The sequence below is a fragment of the Channa argus genome, chromosome 9 (genome assembly GCF_033026475.1).
Source record: "Channa argus isolate prfri chromosome 9, Channa argus male v1.0, whole genome shotgun sequence".
Classification (NCBI taxonomy): Eukaryota; Metazoa; Chordata; class Actinopteri; order Anabantiformes; family Channidae; genus Channa; species Channa argus.
In genome coordinates, this window is record NC_090205.1 from 11,998,415 (window position 1) to 12,019,651 (window position 21,237).

At 37.9% G+C, this 21,237-nt stretch overlaps 2 protein-coding genes across 5 annotated transcripts; one reads left to right on the forward strand and one right to left on the reverse strand.

Annotated features, from left to right (window-relative positions):
* Positions 1 to 1,117: 1,117 nt before the first annotated feature.
* On the reverse strand, positions 1,118 to 11,675 carry jam2b (junctional adhesion molecule 2b). Of its 3 annotated transcripts, XM_067517260.1 has the most exons (10): positions 11,512 to 11,675; positions 8,886 to 8,951; positions 8,094 to 8,204; positions 7,789 to 7,938; positions 5,540 to 5,721; positions 4,847 to 4,955; positions 4,650 to 4,757; positions 3,726 to 3,744; positions 3,585 to 3,627; positions 3,279 to 3,450 (listed from the first exon to the last, which is right to left on the reverse strand). In XM_067517260.1, the coding sequence occupies exons 1-10, from the start codon at positions 11,585 to 11,587 to the stop codon at positions 3,412 to 3,414; spliced, it is 903 nt and encodes a 300-aa protein (XP_067373361.1). In that variant the 5' UTR covers positions 11,588 to 11,675; the 3' UTR covers positions 3,279 to 3,411. The 3 variants fall into 3 exon arrangements, with proteins under 3 accessions (XP_067373360.1, XP_067373359.1, XP_067373361.1); XM_067517259.1 differs by lacking the exon at positions 3,726 to 3,744 and having other exon boundaries at positions 1,118 to 3,450; XM_067517258.1 differs by lacking the exons at positions 3,585 to 3,627; positions 3,726 to 3,744 and having other exon boundaries at positions 1,122 to 3,450.
* A 2,808-nt stretch (positions 11,676 to 14,483) lies between these two features.
* On the forward strand, positions 14,484 to 17,506 carry si:ch211-160b11.4 (uncharacterized). 2 transcript variants are annotated; one of them, XM_067517257.1, is made up of 6 exons: positions 14,484 to 14,653; positions 15,364 to 16,335; positions 16,500 to 16,582; positions 16,702 to 16,842; positions 16,994 to 17,105; positions 17,229 to 17,506. In XM_067517257.1, exons 1-6 carry the CDS (start codon positions 14,611 to 14,613, stop codon positions 17,294 to 17,296), a joined length of 1,419 nt encoding a protein of 472 aa, XP_067373358.1. In that variant the 5' UTR covers positions 14,484 to 14,610; the 3' UTR covers positions 17,297 to 17,506. The 2 variants fall into 2 exon arrangements, with proteins under 2 accessions (XP_067373358.1, XP_067373357.1); XM_067517256.1 differs by having other exon boundaries at positions 14,486 to 14,653; positions 15,361 to 16,335.
* The last annotated feature ends 3,731 nt before the right edge of the window (positions 17,507 to 21,237 follow it).

Sequence of the window (21,237 nt, forward strand, 5' to 3'; positions counted from 1 at the left end):
CAGCCACCACCCACTCACACTCAACTGCTCTCTCTCCATTTCACTCTCTCACTTATTTTCACTCTGTCTCCTCAGTCTATCTGGCAGATATACACATTTACAAAATGTGATGTAACAGGCCCCTTGAGCTGTAATCCAGGGCGAGCAGCCATAAGAAGGCCTGTTAGACGATCAAAGAAAACCACAAAACATGACTGCAGCGGGCAATCGGGCAGTGCCATTAGCCAACCAACAGATCTGACTGTAACACATCACCTACGTCTGCATGTGTTGACACATGGTTCTGGTAATTTGGTTAAGTTCAGTCACAGACATTATCTGTTCCACTGAGATAAAAAGCGACTCTAACAATACACAAACAGAAACTTCCACTTCCTTATTTGCATGTGTGATGTTTGGTTTCAACTAATGAATTTATCTGTACTCAGGGTAAACTCCCATGTGAACTCACTATTCACTGTCCTGCCACAGTAGTCCTATATATAGGCACAATAATGTTTCCCAGCTCAGCTCCAGAAGAAGCTTGACAGATGGACAATAGCTTTTCATGATGAAACATATGTTGGATTTGTGTGTAATGTGTATTAATTACAGTTTACTCATTAAAATGTATCATAATGTGGAGAGGTGGTGCGAAAGCCCACTGTGACACACACTCATTGAACCGTTTTTGAGCGAGGCTCATCCTCCTGACCAGTGACAGGAGCTCAGTAATATCTGCTTTAATGTTGAATGGTACAAAGAGATTAGTTATTGGCCAATTTCAGCAGTTGCTGGGACCATATCATGTTTATGTGGCAGGCTTAGTAGACTGTTAGCCTCAACACCTGCCTCCTGTTTCACCTAATGCTAATGATTGCAACCACTAGAGGTTGTCTAATTATAATACGGCTTGATAAATTTGAACATTCTGGCTTACTGATAGGTGCCTTTAGGTGCATTTAGCCTCTTATAAGGTGTAATTATGGCCATAATAACAACTGATAATTGCCTTATAATGGTGTGATAAAGTTCCAAACGACTGAATTACACAAAACACAAATTTTTTTAAAATATTGTCAGTGATAAAGTGAAAAATGTTAAAGACAAAAGGCTTCTGTGGAGGGTTGTAAGCACATTAAGCTAGAGGGGCATCACACTTGTGAAAAAAAGAATTAGTACACCCTTTACTTTGTATTCAAAATATACCTGCATCATGTTTTATTGTTCAATTGACAGTCTATGTTATTCACAAGAATCCCTACATATTCTGTAAAGTGGTAATTTAGTTAAAAATTGCATTCACAGATGTAATGGGCTCCTGAATGTGAAATGTTAAAGAAACCTATAAATTCAAAATGTGTTGTAATTAAGCTAAACCATGGCTGTTCCAACTGAGGATACAGTTTTCACACAGAAATGACAGACTGTGCATACTGTACAGCCCTGCTGCTGTCCTTCATTGCAGCCAAAGTGGCAGATCAGAAAGGTTTGAGCTACCAAACAGCCATGTTACAGATCAATAGGATCCACTTAATGTGATCGTTAAACAATATTATGACCACGTACGAGAATAGATGTGTGTTACTGGTTTCTGACACTATTTGCCTTGTAGCAGTTACGGATCACGCACAAACTGGATGCAAATGTATTCAAAATGTATAGGATGTTCAAATGAGCATGAGACAATTCTTTAAACCATGTGCACATGTGGAAACAATGCATCTTCTTTAAATGCATGTGGAAGTGAAGCAGGAAATGAGTGCATTTTGGGACTCGTAATTTATGGGCACCACAATAAGGAGAACAAGGAGGACAAAAGGAAGAGAACAATGGTGCTACTGTTCGTGGACAAATAATGGATAAAGGCTGGCATCATGTAGCTGTAGGCTTATAGTCTGTGCTGCTGTGTGCAGATGGAGTCAGTGTGTGGATGCCACCTAGTGGTTAAAATTAAAACACAGAATTAATAGAACAGAAAACAATAAAGTATTACTGGCAAATTATACTTCCTCAGACACACGGAGAAAAGAGTAAAGATAAATAAGAGTTGATTAGTTATGCTTTGATTTCTTCTCTATAATCATTAACCCCTTACCAACTTTGACACAGATACAAAGCCAGTCAATCAAAGCCTTTCTGTCCCAGGGATTGTCCGCGAACACTTCCTATAACAAACACAGAGCCCACAGAGAGCTGCATGCAAAATAAAGCTACTACAAGTAAAATCAAAGGCCAGCATCAAAGTCCACAATGAAATTACTTTGCTTTACTCTCGACGTTATCTTTGGAGCAGGCTAACATTGGCTAATGTATGCTAAATACAAAGTATAGCTGAGGCAGATGGGCTTGTTATGTCATAAAGCAAAATACTGGTCATCCAAAAACTAAAACTAAAACTGATGATGGCGCTAAATAAAAAAATCAAGCACAAAGCTGGTATAATTCATCGTAAGGGAGCCTGGATGTGTTGAAATAAATAAACTGTTAAATTGCTGGTCAAACTGTCAGTGGCATCCTCAGAGCTATAGTAGATTGTACAGTACATTGTTAGTCAGCTATGAAACATTCTATCCAAAATTCAATAACATATTCATCATCCTGGATTATTTATTACAGGTAATAAAGGCATTGATTAGTAGATAGGCTCATTAGAAGGATTTAACAGCCTCCAAAGCAGCATTCAGTGTGTGAAGACACCTGTTCATCTGTCTCTCAATGCACATTACTTTATATTTATACATTTATAGAACCAAAGACTAAACATTGAATAACATAGGATCAATACATGCAAAATGTAACATAATAACAAAACATGGCAGAAATTTAATTTTATATAAAAAATCAACATACAATGATGGAGCTTGCTGGGACAAATTCAAGATTCATCTGTCTCTCAATGCACATTACTTTATATTTATACATTTATAAAACCAAAGACTAAACATTGAATAACATAGGATCAATACATGTAAAATGTAACATAATAACAAAACATGGCAGAAATTTAATTTTATATAAAAATCAACATACAATGATGGAGCTTGGTGGGACAAATTCAAGATACAGAGGTTACCATATTTAGGGTGGATGCAGATACTGGCCTGTAGGGTGCGAAGACTGTAAAATTGAACTGTAACTTTGAGTCAAACATAATACAATTTAAAGGAGTAGTGTTGAATTGTGAATATACTAGTTTGCGATACAAAGATTTGGGTCTTTTTCAAACTCTCACAATGTAAATGCCAGTTTTAAGGCAGCAGCAAGCGTTAGAAACAAAACCTTTGTTTTCCCTTGATGTGTCGGTATGTGTGTCCATCCCAGAAAACAGTGAGTAGCCGTCCAAAAGCAAAGAGACTGTCGGGCAACTTTCCAGCACGCTGACCAGCTTTAGTGTATTTTTGGATGGTTTGAAGTTGGAGTCTTCCACCCTCACACCATGAAAGACTGAGTTTGTTTGTAGTGCTTGAGCTGCAGAGAGCACAGAGACATACAAAGAAACAGCTCATTTAATTAGCTAGACACCAGTAACTTAACAAAATTTAATGGCAGCAAGTAAAACAAGCCCTGTCATTATTAAAAAAAAAATCACTTTGATTGCTTACATTGCGGGAAGGAGGTGGAGGAGGATGGTTATAGGGCTTGGTGCTAAAAGACAAAGGCTTGGGGTTTAGTCAGATCTCATGAGGAAAAGAAGGGCTACAGGCACAAAAGAGTTAGACAGAAAAGTAAAAAAAGTAACTCACCTTTTTGTTTTTTTGTGCTCTGCTCCAAAAAAAAAAATTAAAAAAAAAATAGAAGAAAGGTCAGAAATTGCAAAAAGGTTTGGGAAGTTTGTTCTAAATTATCTCAAAAAGCAACCAGTGCAAATATAAAACCACTGGGTAACTATTTCAGTGCAGTTTGGGGTGAATATTTCATTATAAGCCAACTTGTTTACATACACACTGACATTTTGACATTGACTAGTGCATTTTGTTTTACTTAAGTAAGATTTTAAATCTATGGTCTGCATTTTCAATGGGGTATGGTTACATTGTACTGTTTTTATTTTTTAAGGATCTCAATACTTTCTCTACCCTATTGTGGGTATATTGTAGGTGTAACACTGTGTATTCTGACTAATACTCCAGCCTTACATTTTGTCCCTACCCTAGTCATGGTTTTATATTTTACACTGCTGCATGGTCTGGTAGACTTTAATGAAAATTAAAGATAGAGCTACTGCTTTTATTAATTACTAAATAGCTAAATTTGTTTTTGTCCCCTAAATAAATCCTAATTGAAGTTAATAGAATTGTCCATCATCATCGCTAAGTCTTGTCCTTTTGTTTAAAAACAATATGGGAACTAAATCCATTTTACAAACTTTTCAAAAAACCTTTGTTGCTTTCCAGGACAAATATCTTGTAAAGTACTTTGACATGAGTTGTATAACAAAATACTTAGGATTGTTCTTTAAAATGGTTTCTACAAACCTGAGTTGGTCTGAAAAGAAATTTTACTTAACTTTTCTGTAAAAATTATGTTCCACAGGGAAATGGAAATACCTGATTTGCTGCAAGCAATCTTGTAAAATCCCTGTTTATTATAGCTGTTTATATATAACTATATATATAAAATGTCCTTAATTACTGTATATGGTGGGGGTCACAATGCACTCTACTCACTCTTGCAGCAGCCTCTTCGTTGGCAGACACAAACACATATGCAGCAGAGGAGTAGGAGTATCAGAAATCCTCCAGCTCCCGCTATTAAAATCGCCATTTTGAAAGGATCTAGAACAAGATCAAAAAGATTTTTGTCTTTTTTGTGCATAGAAAATGAGATGCCAGCACCAATGAGATGTTTAACCAAAACTACTTACATTCGATGACTTTCAGTTGCTGGGCCACACAGCTTTTGGGTGCCCCCACATTGTTGGAGGACTCACAGCGGTACATCCCTGTGTCTGTTTTGGACACACTCTTAAACTTCTGCTCAAAAGAGATGAGAGGGGAAGGTGAGAAGGGAATTGTGTGCCTGTCCTGAATTAGTTAACTTTACTCAGTTATTAACAGCATGCACTTCGTAAACATTTTTATTAAGTTAAACCTAATTACAGAGAAAACAAATTGATTTACTTAATGTACTTGAGAGAATCTAACCTACATTCAACTACAAAACTCTAAGTTGCAGATAACTGTGACATTAGTTGGTTCAAGTTAAAAAAATGTGTTTTACTGAGCACACAAAGCACATTTCATTCGAAATTATTATTATTACTGTTATTAGTCTTATTCTTATTGTTCTTCTTATTATCATTTTAAATCATAATTCTGATTTCTCTATTACTAAGTTAAGAGTACACTTAAAGTCAAAGTACTGTACACTGCTTTAGATGTTGAAAAATAAGTTTAAGTGCACTACACTTAAAAAGCCTTTGTAATTAAGTTCACTTGTTTTTTCGAGGCAACTGGTTTGCAAGTTTTTTTAAGTAGGGTTGACTAATTAGAATTTGGGGTTATACACACTTTAATGCGTGTTTAAGGTGTCTTGAGTATTGACATATTTTACTCACCAGAGTGCCCTTGTTTGTGTCGATGCTGTATGGAGAATCTGCTGTGGCTGTCAGCGCCTTATTGTCTTTGTACCAGTGGTAGGTGGCAGGAGGCACACTGAGCTTGTCCTTACAGAGGAGCTCCAGGCCTGAGCCAACAAATACTGAGCTCGGCACCTCGCAGGACGGGACATGAGGAGGCACTAAAAAGCAGAAAAGAAACAGCTACATTGAAAAATTTATAAAAGGAATTATTTGTAATTTGTATTGCATTTAAAGTGCAAAAGCATTTAAATTCCGAACACTTTAAATATTATTTTGATACCACATATTGATGCAGTTTGTTTTTTGGTGGATGCAGAAAGCTCTAATAACTTTGTTGCATTGAAATATAAATGTAATTATTCTGGCTTCATCAGAAACGGATATGCAAAAGTCTAGTCAATTATTCTGAAAGCTGAAACTTGTAATATTGCTACAGGTTCACTTTTTAAAGTAAACAGTAGTCTCCAGTGTTATGTCATAATATGCAGTGAAATATTAGACACAAATAAAAACTGGCAACTCACGCACATTACAGATTAACAAACTTCATTAATGTAAAACACTCGTACAAAATCCAAAACTGCCACAAAATACTTTGTTGATATGAAATGTATAATATCTAAAAATGAATGGGGATTTGTGCCATTAGTGAAATCATGTTGAGAATCTGTCTCTCTAATGAGCATACGATGCTGCAAAAACCCCAGACCATCAAATACAAAATGTATTAGAGACCAATAGCTTTCAGTTTTCCCTTCAGGGGTTGTCACAGGAGAACATGCTGGTTGATTTGGAGCTTTTACGCCTGATGCCCTTCCTGCCACAACCCTCCCATTTTATCCGGGCTTGGGACCGGCACCAAGGTTCCCCTTTAATGGTTGGGTAGGGCAACACCTAGTGGTGTTGGATTCGAGCCCGCAGCCTTCTGCCTCCCAACCCAATGCTCTACCACTGAACCACCAGGCCGCCAAGAAAATGTAATCTTTCTTTTGGGTCACAGGTGACAACACTACAATTTTAGGCCAAAATGTCACATTTTGTTTAAATAATGTTATGATACAGATTTGGTGATGGAACAGTATTTCCTTTGCAGTACTCTGGGAATTAGATAAATGCAGGGGGAACAATTATATTTTTGTTATATTAATACCGAGCCGGAATAACGTTTGATATTAATAACAAATTAATAACTGGTGAAAAAACTAAATTCAAAAATGATGCCTAATCCTGCCTAAATCCTAAGATAAATTTAGAGTTTGTGTGTTGAGCTCCATTGTTCAATTCATGATCACTACGTCCCTGGAGGTGTGGTAGAGCCTGGACATGTTGCCAGGTCTGACACATTTAAACGTTTAAAGACTTTTCATACTCAATCCATCTCCATTTGACATGACCTGTATGTCTTTGGAATGTGAAATTAAACTGAAGCCAGAGGACTTAAAACCCTGAACCGGTGGAAGAAGCCATTATGTCGTCAATGTCAGATACCATTCATACCATTTATATGGCTTCCCTTATTCCAATCACGCTGAAATGCAGAGAGCACAAAAGCAATTACCAGTTTTGGAAGAGCAATTTAGACATCCACTTTTGTTGTCAGTTTCCTAGCAACAGTAGTCTCACAAAGCACAGGAACGCACCAAAACGCTTTTATAACTTGTCGAGAACAGAGTGTTATCAGTTTCCTGTGAAGCAGTTTATGTTCCATGATTAAAGACACATTTATCTGTTCATCCATTATCTGTAACCGCTTATCCTGTTTAGGGTCACGGGGAGGCTGGAGCCTATCCCAGCTGTCATAGGGCAAGGGGCAGGGTACACCCTGGTCAATCTCAGCACCAACACTGAGAGACATAGACAGAGAGACAATCATATGCTTTCACATTCACACAGACAGGCAATTTACTGTCACTAATTAACATAACATGCTGGTCTTTAGGCTGTGGGAGGAAACTTACGCAAGCACAGGGAGAACATGCAAACTTCACACAGACCTTCTAGCTGTTAGGCAGCAGTGCTAACCACTCTACAGACTTTCTGGTTGTAAATTGATAAGTCAGTCCCATTTGATTTCAATTATTCTATTTCAGTCTGAAATACAGTTAGGGATGCTCTGTCACATTTTCCTGGACAAAGCCAAACAGATGTTTAGAGTTAATTTGTGTCGCACAAAATCAATCTCATGTCAAGTTTTCACATGGACACATAACGTTTTCCCATCATACCAAGTACATTGAGGGTTACAGAAGCCTCTCCGAGGTTGACATGGTCCTCACTGGCGGTCACCTCACAGCGATACTCCCCCGAGTCTTTCTGGGTGACGGAGTGTAACGTCAGCGTCGCTCCTTCTATTTTAGCCCGTCCTGCATAAGACCCTATAGTAGAAGGTTATTGAAAGATAAGTATAGGGAAGGATGAGCTCAGTCTTTAAAAATAAGGTAAAAGAATGATGCAATGATGACAAAAAGGCAGCAAAGCATCTTTTTACTCATGGCAGTCAAAGAAATGCATTTCAAAATCTGTGACTCACCAGTAAATTTGTTATTAAAATACACAAATGTCACCCCCTTTCCTTTCTTCTTCCACTCAATGCGAGGGTTCTGATCTTTCTCTGTTCTGAACTCACAGGCCAGTACTGCATCTGAGCGGGCAGAAAGAAGCATTTTATATTACAGAGTTTTGATTTATTTGTTGATACATTTGCTGTCATTGTTCCATTTGTCACCCTGATTGGACTGTTTGGAGCTGAACATAAAATAAAAGAGGATGTGTAAGTGTTCCACTGAACAGTGATGCTGTTTTAATGACTTCCTGCTTTGATTTTGCTGTGAAATGATTCTTCCTAGCTGACTTACAAAGAAAATGCATTTGAAACAGCAGTTGAACTTCAGGTGTAATGATGTAAACCTGTTCATTTGTTAATTGTCCCCCGACTCTTCCCAATCCTTAACCAGCACCACTTCAGTTGCTTGAACAATGCCTTTAACCCTATCTGCTCCAGTGGAGCAGCTCAGTGTTCACGGTTCAATCTGTGGATGTACTGAGCAGCTTTGTGTACTGAGTATGTATAACTGTGTGAATGGGATCAGGAATAAAAAGCGCTAACCTCTCAGTAAAAATAATGTATAGTACATAAACAAATAAAAAAAATGGTTTGGACTGAGAAACATAGATAGGTGAGATCAAGTGTCATCAACTTGCTGTTAAGTTGTTCCTAGAAAAAAATTCTGATTTATATTAACACGACCATCACTGGGAGATTTAAAGCTGTACCAGGGCGGTTTAAAATTTTAATTTTAAAGACAAATTTGTATATCCTCACCTGTGTGCTCGTGGACTTCCACTTTGGGTTTGCTGCTGCTTACTGTCACTGAGAGACAGACAGGACCTGCAGGAGTAGGAGAAGCCTACTATCATAAATGATGTTACTCTCAGAGAGTTTAACTCTCAGGTCACATACATCCCCATGTTTTTATCATGAAAATATTTCAGTGAAATTACAGACATGTAAACAACAAATGGAACAAGCACACAGAAGCAAATAAGAATGAATCTTGTCCTTTCTCTAAGTGGGGTAAACCGAGATGCACACTCCCCCTCACTATAATGCAAAAATACTAAATATTGCTTCAAAGCACTATGTAGAAATGTCCTTGCTCCAATGGTTAAAAGCGGTCCTTACAAAGATGGAAACATAAGCCAATGGACACACACAGACATAAAGTATGTAGCTATATCCTGGTGGTGCCAGGAGCGGTGGTGTGTGGGAATTCAGGTGATGGATGATTGTCTGACAAGCTGCTTTATCCTGACCTGATAACCTCTTTTAGTGATCTGTCCTTCAGCAATCACAGGCACAGAGGGAGAGAGAGAGAGAAACAGAAAACAATCCATTTAAATTGATAGTACAGCTGAAAAAATGCTTTAAATAGTTAAAAGAGGCTGTGCATGCTCCCTTTTGTCTTCTGTAAAAACAGAAACAAGTTCCCACAGCAGACAACAGTCTAACGAAAGTTTCTAGCTACTTTAAATCACACCTTTGAGCAGAAATGGAAAACATTGTAGATTTAAGTTGTTTCTGGGTGGTGGTGGTGGGGGTGGGGGTGGGGGGGGGGGGGGGGGGGGGTACATGGCAGCATGCTTTTCCTATGCAGACAAAGCCACTCTGTATGAGAGTAACCTTACTCTCCTCAGCTGGCACAACACACACAGATATCTGTGCTACACAGTTGTGAGGATCTACACCTAAACCCTCTGCACCATATGCTTTATTCTGACCTTTAACCTAAATCTTCTTCTTACTTTAAAATTAAACAAAAAACACTTGCACGTATACAGAAAATATGTTTCAACATGCACACGTGGCAAACTGGGATAACACGTTTGTTTCCAGTATAATGTATTTACATGTGTTTTACACTTTTGCTGCCAAATGACAGAATGTAAAAATGATGTAAATGTACATTTTTGGAACACATTTAAGAGACAGGATGTTGTCTTTGAAAAAAATATCCAGTAAACTGATGAAAAATGTATTGTCTCAGAATCTTCCAAACACATCTCTTTGGCAAAAGATGAAGATTATAATCTTTCCCTCTCTGAAAGGACATTTGATGCTCATGAGTAAATTCAGGAAAGATCAACATGCACAACTCAAAGCTACAATTATCAACATAATTCATGCTGTTGGTAAAGCAGCCTCTGCCCTTTAAAATTGTCCCAGCAACTTCAAATGCATTTTTCCAAATAGTAAGTGGATGTTTTCATCTCAGTCCAATTAACAACTGGGTCAGTTAGGGGCTATCTTTGAACACAAACAGTAAGATCTGGCTCCTCCACGGGGCCATGTGATGAAACCCATCTGTCTGCATATCTTGGTTTCAAACAGCATCAGAGCGGGTTCAGTGTAAACATGAAGCTCGACCACAGCCACTCCCTGCACTATCTCAGCTCTTGGTGCAGTTCATGAACACATCACCTGCCTGTGAGGTCATGTGCAAATGAAATGACACAAACCAAAGATCAATCAAACCAAACCCTTCAAAACCAATTCAAATCAAAAGGGATTTTCAGTCAGTTTGCTGAACAAAATGTATATCAGCAAATTTGTTGCACAAGGCCTTCAGAGTTAAAATGCTCCAAATCAATGTTTGTTCGATAAAGAAAGTTTAAATGCTTTTTTTTTTTCATTCCAGTGTGCGGACAGTTATTTACCTTTATCTTTCATCATGCTTGTCCTGCATCTGTACCCAACCTAAATTAGATGTACACATTCTTTGTTTTCTAACGTACTGAATAAAAATTATTAGACGGGAAGACTAAAGAGAGAGGAAGTTAAGTTTATAGAGAGAGCAGGGGAGGCCTCTTAATGTTTCCTGAAACCAGATTATTTTGGTGCAATTATACCTTGCAGGTTGATGATGAAACAGAAACTTCCAAACAACAGAACAATGAAAATTAGCTAGTTTTCTAATGTATTGCACTTAATTGTTACACCATTGGACAGTGGACACAGTATTTTTACTTGTGTGTTTAATTAATAATTGTGAATCAAGTTTCATCCCAATATATCAAAAAATGGTATTAAACCTCTAGTGAGACTAAAAAAGTTAAACATAAGGTTTAACTCACTTGCCCATCCTGTCCCCAACTGTTCCTTCATTTATAGTTTGTTTTAACTTAACTTATTAACATATTTTTAGAAACTCAATTAGAACCAAATGTACAAAGTAAAACAAAAGAAAGTGTAATTTACTTTGAGATGTAGCTATGTTACACTAGACAAACGTGTTAAAACACGTGTACACATCATAAATTGTCCTCTCCACATTTTCTTCTCCGAAAACTGCCAGCAATTAGTCTGTTATGGTATTTAGGTCCATCACAGTCTCTTATCCAATAATAAAAACAATACCTCTAAAGTTTTCAAAATCAGAAAAAGAACTCACTGTGCAACAAAGTGAGGAGAAGAGGCAGAGCCAACACCTTCATTAGATTCATGGTGTATAAGAAGTTCAGCTCCATGCTCCAGTCTGTGTGAGATTAGATTTACTCCAAACCTTCTGCAGCTTCTTCAAGCGTCATGTGCACGGACATGCTCACAAAGCCTAGACAACTGACAGGGAGTGTGCACAGGCGTGGGGTGGGGGCTGCCGCTGTCATGAGGAGTTTAGGGAGACCACCATCCTCTTAACAGGTGGAGCCAACATGGGAAATCTGAGCTTCTAATGTTTTATAACTGGTCTGTTAGTTGATCTGCTGAATTTTGAGTGTTAGAAGCTCGTTTAGTATCAAGTTGTTCAAATCACTGTGTACCTCCGATGTTTCCGAGGTTATTTGTCACATCAAAACAAAACTTTGTCCAGGATTATGTAATAAAGTCCAACATTTACCTCCATGGTCCTAGGTGTCCAAAGAACAGGGTTGTGTTTAAAAAAATAACTAAATGTAATGACTTGACCATGACCAGCACCAAACAGCAGCAAGCTGGTAAACATAATGCAGCATTTAGCAGCAAAATCCTTAGAAGCTACTTAGAAGAACAAAATCAAAGGTAAAAGAAAGTGAATATTGTACAAAAATCCATCAGGTGGACAGAAACACAACTCTAAATTATTGGCAAGCTGCTGGATTTGTTAATGAGCAACTGTTTAAAAAAAGTCATCATATCTTTAATAATAATATTAAAAATAATGCTTCATAGCCATAAATTTAAAGGCACATATTGTATTTTACAGCTACTTTAGACACAAGGAGTCTTATAAAATATGATATGTTCTCAACAGTTACTAAATAATACTAAAATACAGTCTATCCTCACCAGCTGCATTATTCTTGCAATAGTAATAATAATTCAACATTATTATAAGATAATTCACAGGCACTGGTTCAGCATTAGTACTTTACTTTTAAATATAAAGTACAAGTACAATATTCACATTTTAAATTTTTTGTACATTGAACACACTGTATACGAAACACAGGCTTTTTAGAAAACAATTGCATTTTCAGAAATTATTTTGTAATGAAATTAATGCTTTATTTTTATTTAGATGAAAATCATCATGCTAAGAGAAGTGAGGTTTCCACATGTCACCATCATGTCACCTTCATGAGTGTAATACGGTGTCCAGAGATGAGACAGCTGCTGGCTGAGCTACTGCGTCCTCGGCTATTAAGTTTCCTACCATCAGTGCCAACACAAGAGCACATTGTTGCTCAGCCTGGTTAACGTGACACATGCTTACATTTGTGGCCATATGCACACAAACAGGAGTCATACATGCACAACCCCAACAGATAATATGAGTGAAGTACAATCTCACAAAATCTCAGCTGCAGCACCTGTTCAATCAACAATCCCAGCTGTTCTGCTTTGAGCAGGACACACTGATGTTGTTTAACACAGTAAAAAGTTCACACACACACACACACACACACACACACACACACCTAAAACAATGCAACTCTGCACACTGCTCACTTTCCACAAATATGTTTTACATAATCAGTCTCCCAGATAGTCGATGTCACATGAGAGAAAAATAAGGACAGGGAGGGTTTTAATGCAGGGTAAACCTGCAGACTTTAACTGTAATTTCACATTTTAATGGAAATTATAAACATTTCAAGTTTCTTCTTTGAGTCTATCAGTGCTAGTAGCTCCAGATTGTGAAAGAGTCATTATTTGCGGTACTGCTTTAGTATGTATTAAAGATGCATGAAATGGACAGAAATCCAGACGCACATTTAGTGAATTAACGACAAATAGGAGAATGACAGAAGCGTGCAGAAAGAGAAGGAGGTATAAGTCAAAGTCACAGGAACAAGCAGGAGGCCAGACAAACAGACTGGAGCACTGACTCAAAAGTCAGTGGCAGAACTGGGAAAAGGTGAATGAGTCAGGTGTCTGTGAGTGGAGGACACAACCGGGTGTGAACAACATGGAAACCACTCATCTCTTTTTAAAAGATATATAGAAATAAATCTAGTATAGTTCCCATCTTTGTGTGTTTAAACTAGTTTCCACGGGCAGCAGTCCTGTGGGTGAAGATATCTTTCGGGAAGGAGGCCAGAGATGGGCCAAGTGTGGGCCAAATAATGCTAAAAGTGAAGCAGCTTGTCTGAGGAACATTTAAGAAAGCAGCATGTCAAAGGCAGCAGAGCATCAGAGGATCAGAATCAACACAACTGGACGACTAAGCTCAATCTTCCATCTGATGCAGTCAATGCCAGGTCCCATTTAGACATGTAAGCTTGAGGAAATTCATTTCCTCCATTTCGTCCTGATCAGCATCATTTTGTCACATTCATTTACAGCTCTTGCCTGAAGATTAAATGTTTCATGGTACCGGGAAATAATAGTTAGTTATTCATTGTCATTTAACAGGTCAGAGTCCAAAATATTTGATTTGTTATGATACATGTCAGTAAACTTGTTCTTATCTCTTTTGAAAGCAAAAGTGTCACTTGACTGGGCTACCCCAATTTGTGGTTAGTTCATGCGTTGATGTTAAAACATTATTTGCTGTTTACATTTATGTCCTTTGTTTATTTTTGTTGCCATTTAAACTTTTGCAATCTAAAAGTTAATGAAAGAATCAATATACATTTGAGAAACCAGTGAAAAAGACGCACATGAAAATAAAACACTCAATAATTTCTGCTGAGAGTTACTAAGAGTTATTGTGCTCGTGTGTCTGATAGAAAAGTGACTGACAGTTGTTTATTCCCTTGGGAAGGCCTTGACAAGGTGAACTTTCTACCTTTTTTAATTATGATCAAGCTCAAGCAATGAGGAAACAAAAAATAAAAACATGATCTTTTGAAGTGATGAGGCAACAGAAAGGCCCAGGTTTATAACTTACTGAAATACACTCAAAAGAGGCAGGACTAATGCTGTTTGTGAAGATTAAGTGTTTAAGCAGCAGATAAAGCACAGCTGCATGGTGATGACAGACATAAAACCACATGAACTGGTGACAATAATCCACAGGCTCGGTTGACAGCAAATCATAATCAATATATTCTAAATTCAGATTTTGCAGATGGAGATGAAGACACTCGTGTTGCTCTCACTGAGCCTGACAGGTAAGAGATTTTTTTTTTCCCAGGCTATTGTTGTGTTTGTCTTTTCATGCTGTTTTGAAAATTTGCCCTGTTAAATTTCTAATGCAGGTTAGTTTTTCCCAACCATGTCCTGGTCACTGTAGATTTAGAGTTAAGGCACCATTTAGGTATTTAACACAAAATCAATAAAAGCAAAAAATTGAAGGTTTTGTTCTTTATAACTCCTGCTATTGTTGTTTATTATTGGCTTTACTCTGATTCTCACACAGGTTCATTCAGGTCTTATCTCAAACCTTTTAATATCAATAAAATGACTACAAAGTGAGGGACATCAACCACAAAAGACCACTAAATTAAAGAACCACAGAAATGCAAAAAGGCATAAAGAAGTAAAAACATTTCTGCAGTGACTATAAAAATGAAAAAGAACAAATTAAAGGACACATATTGGAGAAGCCACAATACCACAAACAGATGCAAAATCATCACAAAAGACACAAAACTACCACATAAAACCAAACTAAAAATGAAGACACAAAATGCAGGCAGGTGCTTTTTAGTTTCTCTTTCTGTAATGTCTCTTTCTTGCTTCGGTGTCTTTTTTTCTGGAAAGGAAAACATGCATTGGGGTCTTTTAAATCTCGCTACCCAGATTGTCATATTGTTTGGCTACAAGTGTATTAAGGGAATCAGCCTGAGTACAAAAATTTCTTATTTACTTTTTACAGTAGCACTGGCACTGCCTCCATTTCCTCCTCATCAGGCACAAAGTTCTCTTATGACTAAAGAAGAACAGAGGCCTGCACTAGGAGACTGGGTTCCCCTGCAGGGTCATGTGGAGGTGGAGCATCCTGGACCACAGGCTAGACCGGGACCCAGAGAACAGCAGGAACAAATGGCTCCAGACACACTGGACATCGAGCAGCCCAAGAGTCAGAGTGAGGTGGAGCAAGAGGTTAAAGTAAAGCCAGAAGTTAAGGTGGAGCAGGAGCTAGAAGCTGAGCCCGAGGTTAAATCAGAAGTTAAGGTGGAGCAGGAGCTAAAAGCTGAGCCCGAGGTTAAAGCAGAAGTTAAGGTGGACCAGGAGCTAAAAGCTGAGCCAGACATTAAGCTGGAACCAGAGGTTGATGTGCTAATGAAACTTGAGTCAGAGAGTGAAAAAGGAGAGGAGGTCCAAGAAAGACACATTGACATGGAGAGAACATATGAAATGGCTGGTGGGACAGTCATGGAGTTGGAACCACAGAATGATGATATGTTTCCAGACAAAGTGAGCGATACAGAGCTGTCAGATGTGGAAAAGTCTTTGAAGGCAGCGTTTCAGAATGAAGGTCCTGTTTTTGAACCTCTGGCAGAGGAAAAGACTGTGATGGAAGACGAGAGGAACAATGAGGAGGGGAAAAATTTTGATAAAGAATCAATCATAAACCTGAAGCCCTTTCTGAATGATGAGGGCACACCTGAAATTGCTCCCATGGACGAAGGGCCAGCATTAGATTTTATGGGGTATCCGATTCCACCTTTAAAAGAGTATTATCCAAATGACGACACCAGGTTGGAGATGGACCTCAGCAATCAGCAAGACTCTTTCACTGTGGACGGGATGGCGCCAGGGAGTGTGGATTCTCGGGTGGCTGACATGATGCTTTTTAGAGAGCCAGTGTTGGAAGTTCAGCCTGTGCTTGATGGAGATGCTCAGACCGGTAAGACAAAACATCTTTCAAAGAAAGTTAAACGTTTTTTCTTTTTTTTCATTTTACCACATTACCTGTTACAAAGGGATTCATGTGTGCATGTCAGTTTTATTTTAAAAATATAGTTTGACATATCAATTTGGAAAATGATGTAATTTCAATTTCTGCCACAGGAGGGAGCTATTGTAATGGTGTGATACTGGAGGGGAAGTGTTACCTGTTCTTCAAAGGACCGAAGAAGGCTGTGGATGCTGAGGTGTTTTCAAGTTCTCGACTATCTCAGAGATGCAAAATAGAATAATTAAAAATAAAAGACTTCTTTAGTGCTTTTGCTGTTGCTTATCCTACTGTCACTGTCTCACTTTGTCCTTGCAGTTCTTCTGCCAGGAACATTTCCCTGGTGGTCACCTGGCTTCTATCACAAGCCACCACATCCACAGGGAGATGATGTACATGATGCTGAAGCAAAATGGAGCATATACACGCACCTGGATTGGAGGCCTGCGATATTTGGAGGTGGTTATCAGGGAGTGTTGAAAATATCAAATAAGAATATTACTACTGGCACCACGAAACAGGAATATTTGATGATTATTACCTTTGTGATGATTGAAATTAATGACTCCTCTGTCTGGCTGAACCCCATTATTCCCCTGTTAACTTTTAGACTGGTCGCTTTATCTGGTTGGATGGATCCCAATGGGTTTATGATGACTGGCTTGTGGGGGAGCCCAACAACACAGCAAATCTGGAGGACTGTGTGGAATTGTTGGCATTAGGTATGATTCCATGTGCACTTTAACCCTCCGAAAAAGTTACTTTTGATTTCCCACTCTCTATGCATTTATGTTCAAAAGTGTAACACCTGTGTTTGTTTATTTATTTGTTTATTTGTCTTTCAGGAGACGGAAAGTTCAATGACTTCACGTGTTGGGAACCTCAAGCTTTCATCTGCTCCTTCAATTACTAGTGAATGTGACTTCTTCTCCACTCAGCTTTTTTGGCTAATTTGCTGGTGAATACAGAGTTTGTTGTGTTTTTAGTGAAAATCACAAATAGGAAATAACAACACACATATAACCATAACCTTAACTTGCATATTTTATACTTTATATCAACATACCAGTTTCTTTGGTTTTGGTAAGACAATGTACTGTAAATAAAGAGAACATTCTTTGTTCATTTTTTTTGACCTTATAATAAGTAATAATAATAAAAACTTCACAACAGTAACCTAAAGGTTTATGAAACAACTTTTGACTAGAAAACAAATGAACAGCACTTGTCACCTCCCAATTCCAAACCACTGTGGTGCCATTGAGCAAGGCTCTTAACCTGAACTGCTTAGTGGAGCTGCTCAGGCACCACAGCAACAACATAAACAGAGCAGACACAATTTGTGGGTTTCCTACATAGGCATAATTTGGCCGTGCCTAATATGATTTACCAACATCACAACATGGTTTGTGTTGCAGCGGCATTGCTCCGACCTAGACAGCGATCAGCTCTGATCACAAAAATCTGTACTGACAATGAAAGAAGTTTTCAATGACCTGTTTGCAGCAGTATACATACTATGTTTAATTTTTCTGTCAGTGTGGCATCGAGACTCGGTGAACACAAATCCAGACACACATTTTAAAATTACAGGAGCTTAGCAACCATTAAGTGATGCATTCACACACTCACACTGCACATGCGGCTACTGTAAAGCCTGCTGGGACTCACATGTTTCTATGTGTGACTGTGACTCATTTTCCATTGGACTACACACTCTTTTCCTGACCTTTAGGCATAGAGGTGAGGATTAAATACTCCAAGGTGATGACTGGCAGCTCTGTATCCTATTTTAATTGCTGAATGTCTGTTCCACTAAGAACCACAACCATAACACCATCTTCATACATTTACAACACAATTTTTGAGTAATGCCATCTGTGTCATATGGGAGCATTCTCCACCAATCCCCTGCCAGGAAAAGTGACTTGCTGCTGGATCTAAGCTAAAACAGCTGAATCTGCATCCACAGTCTATCCAGTAGCTTTGCTGTGCATTGTGTGACTACTTTATAAAATCATATTTTTAGACTTAAGATGAATTTTCAGATCTGGTTATCTGTCCATCACCATGTGATGATGTGCATTAATTGATGGATACTGTAAAAATGTTTTAAAACTTTGGCAAACCCACATAGCTTAATGCAAAATATCATATAACAAGAGTGATTAACGAATGAAATAGAGAGCGGAGGCCTGGATACCCCCTAATACCTAGACCGATTATTAGTGTTGCCATTTAGATACGAGTGACTCAGTGTTGCTGTTTGTCATCTGTCAGTTCAAGTCATTTTTTAGCTTCAAGCAAGACAACCAGTTGTTTGCTGGATTGTGTGTGTGTGTGTGTGTGTATGCACTGATGCAGTGAATCCCAGCCTAGCTTAGAGGCACTCGGTACACTCAGTAAATACCCCTGAATCCATGGTCAGCTTAAAAACTTTGAGTTACAGGTTGGATTCTGCCAGTGGTACAAAGACAGAATCTCAACAATGTTTACAGCACAGTTTTTAATAGTGCAGAGACATACCAGCACTGATCTCTGCAGAGACGAAGACTGTCTTCTTCATGGTTGTTAACATGACAGGTATGAATGGTGAAGAAAGAGAAATACCTCAAGCTCACGACAACATTGTCAATGTTCCATTTTATAATAGTAGTGAGTAGCTCTGAACAAGTTTTATAAACTAGTAGAGTTTCATTTGTTTTTATGTGTGTTTGTGTTTCTGATGGTTCCTATTCATTTATTAAAACGTTTTATATGATTTTACAGACGTCTGTTTATTGAGGGCGTGTAGATGATGAAACTGGATAAAAAAGTACATTTAGCTTTAACATTTTCTAAAGGACCAAACACAATTTTTGCCTTTTTCTACAAATCATTTTACAGTATTCCGTACAAGTCACAGCTAACCATTCTGCAAAGCATGATATTAAACAATTTATTCATTTTTGTTTTGACCAAATTTTTGATTTTTATTATTTAAGGTCATTATATATATGTGTGTGTTTATATGTATATATATATATATATATATATATATATATATATATATATATATATATATATACACATACATATATACACACACACACACACACACACACACACACACACACACACACACACACACACACACACACACACATATATATATATATATATATATATATATATATATATATATATATATATATATATAGTGTCTATCTCTGCATCAGGGTTTTATTAATGTTTTATGGCTGGTGGCTATTCTCCTTGGAGTATGCCGGGTGGCACAGAACACGTAAAATCTGCCCGGAACCCTCGTGGGTAAAACATAAAAATGCAAATTTAGTGGCACTGCAATCCGAGTGGAAACGTTTTGTTGTCAAATGTTTGCATGTCCTTACAGCCCTACCTGAAAGACCTGCTTAAACACAGATGTCTGGTTCAGTATGACAAGAGGAAAAAATAAGGAGAGGCTGTTCACTGAAAACAAATGTTGGATTTTATTTTGTAGCCACAATATTCTGTATCTATAACAGTACATGATTTACAGAACATACAAGCCAACAAGTATTGTTGCTGTTAAAACACTGTGGGGGGTCAATGCTGTGTGTGTGTGTGTGTGTGTGTGTGTGTGTGTGTGTGTGTAGGTGTGTGTGTGTGTGTGTGTGTGTGTGTGTATGTGTGTGTGTGTGAGAGAGAGAGAGAGAGAGAGAGAGAGATAAAGAGAGATATTAAAAATCTGTATGCCTGCTTCTGTCTCTCAAATCTAGAGAGGCCCCAGAGACCCCTGTCTCACTCAGGGGTGTGTCAAAGACAGTACAGCTTCTATAAACACAAGAACACAAAGAGAAAAGTAAAGAGAGAAAGGGGACATAAGACACCATCACTGCAGACAGGTATGTTTTACATATTCTTAAGAGCAACCTATTTCTAAACAGTTTGTGTGTCTGTGTGTGAGTTTGTGAAAGAGAACACAAAAGAATCGGCTCATCACTTTCACATTTTTCAGATGACGAAAGGCTCACAAAAATCTTTGTAATTTAGTTTTTCTTATTTGCATGGAAATCCAGGTGAATGTGCATCTGAGGCAAAGATCAAGCCAAAGTAACCCCTGTGTGTCTGTATGTGGCTTTTTGACCTCAGGGTTTAACCAGCTGTGTCTCTGGGCTTCACACTGGAACCCATTAACAGCCAACAAGACTGATGAACTATAAAACAAAGCCTCTTTGAATCCAGTCCATCTATAACTGTATTTTAAATAGGTCAAAAAGTCACAAATTGTTTAGTAAAGTACACAATATATAAACCCAACTCTTGGGCAGAGAAGAGGCAACAGTTCTACTGTTCGAGATCATTAATCCTCCAGACTTAACAAGAAGGTTTAATTATGCCCAACTCGGTTCTATTTTAACACATATTTGTATGCAAAAGTTTTAGATGTGTTTAGTAATTTTTTAGAGGTATAAAAGATTAACAGAATTTTTCAACAATCTAACAACTTTTAATAACAGTGGAGTAAGTACGTACACATTTATGTAACTTATTTATTGCCTGCTGTGCATGGTTTAAATTAAAAAAAACAACTGCACAGTTATGCTTCTTTGAGGCTGTGCTAAATGTTAATGTCAGCACATTCACACTAACCATGCCGACATGCTAATATGGTATCATAAGTATGTCCACATTGTTATTTTATCATGTTACGGCAATACGGCAGAGATTCAAACTTATTACAATGGTCTGAACCATGGTAATCCATTCAACTTCAACCTGCAGAGATGTTTCAATCCAAAGGAAAATATGAAACTCAAGGAGGTGTAAGAAAAAATGTACCTTATAAGTCAATGGGATAAATTATCAGTGAAC

Bases quoted from the DNA above. Each gene is read 5' to 3' on its own strand.
- jam2b (XM_067517258.1), bottom strand. From the start codon at position 11,587: ATGGAGCTGAACTTCTTATACACCATGAATCTAATGAAGGTGTTGGCT. The intron at 5,722-7,788 runs GTATGATGGGAA...TCTGCTTTTTAG, and splicing joins TGTAACCCTCAATGTACTTG to TGCCTCCTCATGTCCCGTCC. The intron at 3,451-4,649 runs GTGAGTAGAGTG...TGCTCTCTGCAG, and splicing joins ACGAAGAGGCTGCTGCAAGA to CTCAAGCACTACAAACAAAC.
- si:ch211-160b11.4 (XM_067517256.1), top strand. From the start codon at position 14,611: ATGGAGATGAAGACACTCGTGTTGCTCTCACTGAGCCTGACAG. The intron at 16,583-16,701 runs GTGTTTTCAAGT...TTGTCCTTGCAG, and splicing joins AGAAGGCTGTGGATGCTGAG to TTCTTCTGCCAGGAACATTT. The intron at 16,843-16,993 runs GTGGTTATCAGG...GTTAACTTTTAG, and splicing joins GAGGCCTGCGATATTTGGAG to ACTGGTCGCTTTATCTGGTT.